At 33.9% G+C, this 3,908-nt stretch overlaps 1 protein-coding gene across 4 annotated transcripts; it reads left to right on the top strand.

The window, feature by feature from the left end:
- The first annotated feature begins 380 nt into the window (after positions 1-380).
- Positions 381-3,503, top strand: LOC101211596 (2,3-bisphosphoglycerate-dependent phosphoglycerate mutase). 4 transcript variants are annotated; one of them, XM_011659677.2, is made up of 9 exons: positions 381-668; positions 880-1,151; positions 1,258-1,481; positions 1,831-1,967; positions 2,060-2,216; positions 2,283-2,384; positions 2,488-2,607; positions 2,985-3,045; positions 3,150-3,503. In XM_011659677.2, exons 2-8 carry the CDS (start codon positions 881-883, stop codon positions 3,027-3,029), a joined length of 1,056 nt encoding a protein of 351 aa, XP_011657979.1. In that variant the 5' UTR covers positions 381-668; position 880; the 3' UTR covers positions 3,030-3,045; positions 3,150-3,503. The 4 variants fall into 4 exon arrangements, with proteins under 4 accessions (XP_011657979.1, XP_031743847.1, XP_031743845.1 ...); XM_031887985.1 differs by having other exon boundaries at positions 466-1,151; XM_031887986.1 differs by having other exon boundaries at positions 467-1,151; positions 1,849-1,967.
- Positions 3,504-3,908: the final 405 nt, after the last annotated feature.

The raw sequence follows: 3,908 nt of genomic DNA, 5'->3' as shown, positions 1-3,908 counted from the left end.
AGAAGCTTCTCAAATATAGATCGTATTTATCAAATCCCATTGTGCCACAGACTTTAACAGTCTCTCGTTTTAAAAACTCCTAGGTTGTTAGAGTTTTTACTATTAGATATTTATTATTTTTTAGTTATTTGATCGTCATAGTTGTTTTTATTATTTGGTATAGTAAATTTTCAAACTAAAAGGAATGTAGTCATAGATACATATTTTTAAAATCAAAACTAAAATGATATATATATAATAAATTAATAGGGTGTGCTTAAAATCTTGGTAAGCGTCAAGTATCATTATTTAAACGATTTTTTTTTTTATAAATATTTTGAAAGTAGGTTAGATTTAAAAAGAAATTAATTTTAAAATTTAACCTATTTAATTGGGTGAGTAACATAGAAAGAAAGCCCTAAAAATAATTTTAGAGATAATGGTTTGATTAATTTTGATCTTATTTAAAATAAGAAGAGGAAGAAGAAGAAGACAATACACCAAAAGAAGGAAAAAGAATAAAGATAGCGCATCCTCCGTTCCGGTGTTCTCGGTTGCCCGACTATGTAAAAAAATGTCCTTCTACGCTGTTCAGAATCTGCAAAACTTGGTGCCCTCTCATTTTGGATCAAATCTATTTTCCATCTCCTTGCTTCTCTACTCCCACTAAATCGGACTGCCAGCTCAACGTAACCCTACTCTTCCCTCTCTTTGATTTTGGATGTTTACTACGCTCTTATGCCTATTCTTGGTGTCCTTCTATCAATTTCGCATATTTTTCGTTTTTCATCTCTTACGTACCGATTTCCAATTGTATTGTGCTGCCTGTTCCTGTACTATCAAATTTCTCTCATGTCATTTCTAATAATATTCTGTCATTGATATGTGCTGTGTTATCAGCATGATTTCTCCTGGATTTCACGACTTCAATGGATCACTGCAGCTTTGTAATCACGCCAATGATTCAAATCCTCATAACATCTATGCATTTTCTCCACCCTTTGTCCGGAGGGGTAATGATAATGACATTCCTTTCTTTAGAAGAGGGTTTTGTCGTGTAAGAAATTACAAGCTTTCTGTTGTTTGTGCCACCACCCCACAAGCTTCAATTAAGGACCATTTTGCACCTATTTCTCGTTTGAATATCGATGATTCTAAGAACCCTTCTTCAAGTAAGTCTGGTCACCTATCAGGAACAATGGCATCTAATATTTTGTTAGTTGCCTAGCTAGGAGATTGAATTTCTTTGTGCTGTCCATTAAATGTCCCATTTTAAAGTTGAAACAGCTCTGATATTAATTCGACATGGTGAGTCAATGTGGAATGAGAAGAATTTATTCACTGGCTCTGTTGATGTACCTTTAACAAGGAGAGGTGTAGACGAAGCAATTGAAGCTGGTAAGAGGATTTGCAACATACCACTAGACTTTGTGTATACTTCTGCTTTAATTCGCTCGCAAATGACAGCTGTGCTTGCTTTGACTCAACATCGCTGCAAAAAGGTATCTATATTATGTCGTGTTCTTTACATCTTGAAAAGTGGATAATTTTTTATTAGCCTAGACCTGATTTTCATGAATTCAGAACTTCATACTTGTTGCCCAAGACGGTCGTAAGATATAATTATAGGAGGAAAGAAAGCTTATGAAATTTTCTTTTCTTCCACAAAGACATTTTTATCATTGTATGAAAATACTTTCCATTTTAGAATTCATAGTTCATTTAGGGGAAGAATACTTTCTAGTACTGATTCTGAGGAGAACAATAACAAGGGACTTAACCTCTATAGCTACATTTAAAGTTTTGATTATTATTATGTTTTATTATTCAGAAAAGACGTTTCAAATTTAGACAAACTTATGCTTTCAGGTGCCTATCATTATGCATGATTGTAGTAAACAGGCAGAGGCATGGAGTCAAATTTACAGTGATGAGGCTAAAATGCAATCATTTCCTGTTATTAGAGCGTGGCAATTGAATGAAAGAATGTACTCTCTCTTTTCATTGGGATTTATACTTTCCTTCTATCTGAAGTCCGAATATTAGATTAATTATTTTGATACGCATATGTATAATACAGGTACGGTGAGCTACAGGGATTAAATAAACAGGAGATTTCCGAAAGATACGGTGAAGAGCAAGTGCATGAATGGCGTCGGAGCTATGATATTCCTCCGCCTGAGGGTGAGAGCTTGGAGATGTGCTCACAGAGAGCAGTCGGATATTTTAAGGAACATGTAAGCACTTTCAAATTATTGCTCTGATTATTTTAATGATTCTCACAAAGCAAGAAGGAATTGTAGATTGAACCACGGCTGCAATCTGGGAAGCATGTTATGGTTGCAGCCCATGCTAATTCGCTAAGGTGTATTATCATGTATCTAGAAAAATTGACTACCTGCGAGGTATAGAAACCATTTCCTATACGTTATTCTTGTGTTCATGTGGTTAGTTATTACCTTCTAGTATAGTTTTTCGATGGTGAATGATTAATATGCTGGGAGACAGGTAATTAACTTGGAACTATCAACTGGGGTACCATTACTTTACATATACAAGGAGGGATCGTTTATGAAGCGAGGAAGTCCTGTAGGTCCTTCAGAAGCTGGTGTATATGCATTAACAAAGGCAAGAATCTTCTACCTCTCCATTGACCTCATGTCGTTTAATAATTGACGTCTTGATATTTGCTTGCAAAACTTCAGTATTCATTTCAAATATTGCTATGCTAATCATTGATTAAAATTGACCAAAGTGGAAAAAAGAACAAATTAGTTGCTGTTGTGGTATATATTGATATGGAAAATGTCCATGGAATAACTGGGGATCCTTAATCAAATGCTGACATTCATATTGGTGCTTTAGGAAGCATAGACAAACGTCTTATGTGTCAACTCAAGTAAATTAAAAGGAAAAAGGCAGAGAACTGCTACATTTTTCTGTCTGTTTTGCTCCATCCCATCACTTGATTGATAAACATCTGTCTCTTGGTATATTTTGTGCAGAGTCTAGCACTTTACAGGCAAGAGTTGGACGAAATGTCTTGCTGAACTCCCTAAAATTCAGGTATGAAAGTTTGACTTGTTAGATTACAACTACTCAAGTAATAGTTTTCCAGCTTTTTTGAAATAAACAAGATATCTGCTTATTTGTTGTTGCTAATGAAATAGGAAACCAGTGGACTCACAGGGGCTTGCTTCTTCTTCTTGTTCTAAAACCATACGGTTGATACTAATTACAAAGTGTTTGTTGCTCGTATGTGGAGAAGTGATCTCTGTTTCTGGAGTGTTATTGAGGTTATCTGCAGCTGGCTCAAGCACTTCCTGAAAGGACTAGGTGCATTTGAACAGGAAAAATAGGTATTTCACAGAAGCCACAGATACAAAATTTCTTCTTCATTCATCTGGAACGCCGTGCACTTGATTGTAATTGTTCATATCTGTTTAGTTGTAGAGAAACCGAAGTATAATTATGATAGTTACTACCCAATTTGCTAATTATTTAATGTTGTGGATTAAAATATCTGACTCTTATATTCGTAGTTTCTGCCCGATATTCTAATCAGGATTAGTGCCAATATTCGTTCAATTAAAAACTACAAAACTATTATTAACGATGACACAATTGACAAAATCTAATTGATTTAAATATCAACCAAGTCTAAATCTTTTGCTCCGGACAATCTTAACAAAGCCTATTCATTGAAGTGAAGGTTTGAATCATTTGATACTTCAACAAAAAAGGAAAATATATATATATATATTCTCTCCCTGCATTTTATTCTATCACAAAGAAAAAAAAAACAAAAAACAAAATTTATTTTTTAAAAGAAAAGTTTGTCATGTGATTGGACACATAGATAAGCTATTGATGTACATATATATTGCATTATATTATTATTATTGTTTTTTTGAATAACATATTTTCTT

This window comes from Cucumis sativus, chromosome 6, assembly GCF_000004075.3.
Source record: "Cucumis sativus cultivar 9930 chromosome 6, Cucumber_9930_V3, whole genome shotgun sequence".
Classification (NCBI taxonomy): Eukaryota; Viridiplantae; Streptophyta; class Magnoliopsida; order Cucurbitales; family Cucurbitaceae; genus Cucumis; species Cucumis sativus.
The sequence above is the reverse complement of the archived record's forward strand: the minus strand, read 5'-3'. Positions and strand labels throughout refer to the sequence as shown.

Excerpts from the sequence above, each read along its gene's own strand:
- LOC101211596 (XM_031887985.1), top strand. The coding sequence starts at position 863 with ATGTGCTGTGTTATCAGCATGATTTCTCCTGGATTTCACGACTTCAAT. Across the intron at positions 1,152-1,257 it reads TTCTAAGAACCCTTCTTCAA|TTGAAACAGCTCTGATATTA; the intron begins GTAAGTCTGGTC and ends CCCATTTTAAAG. Across the intron at positions 2,385-2,487 it reads AAAAATTGACTACCTGCGAG|GTAATTAACTTGGAACTATC; the intron begins GTATAGAAACCA and ends GCTGGGAGACAG.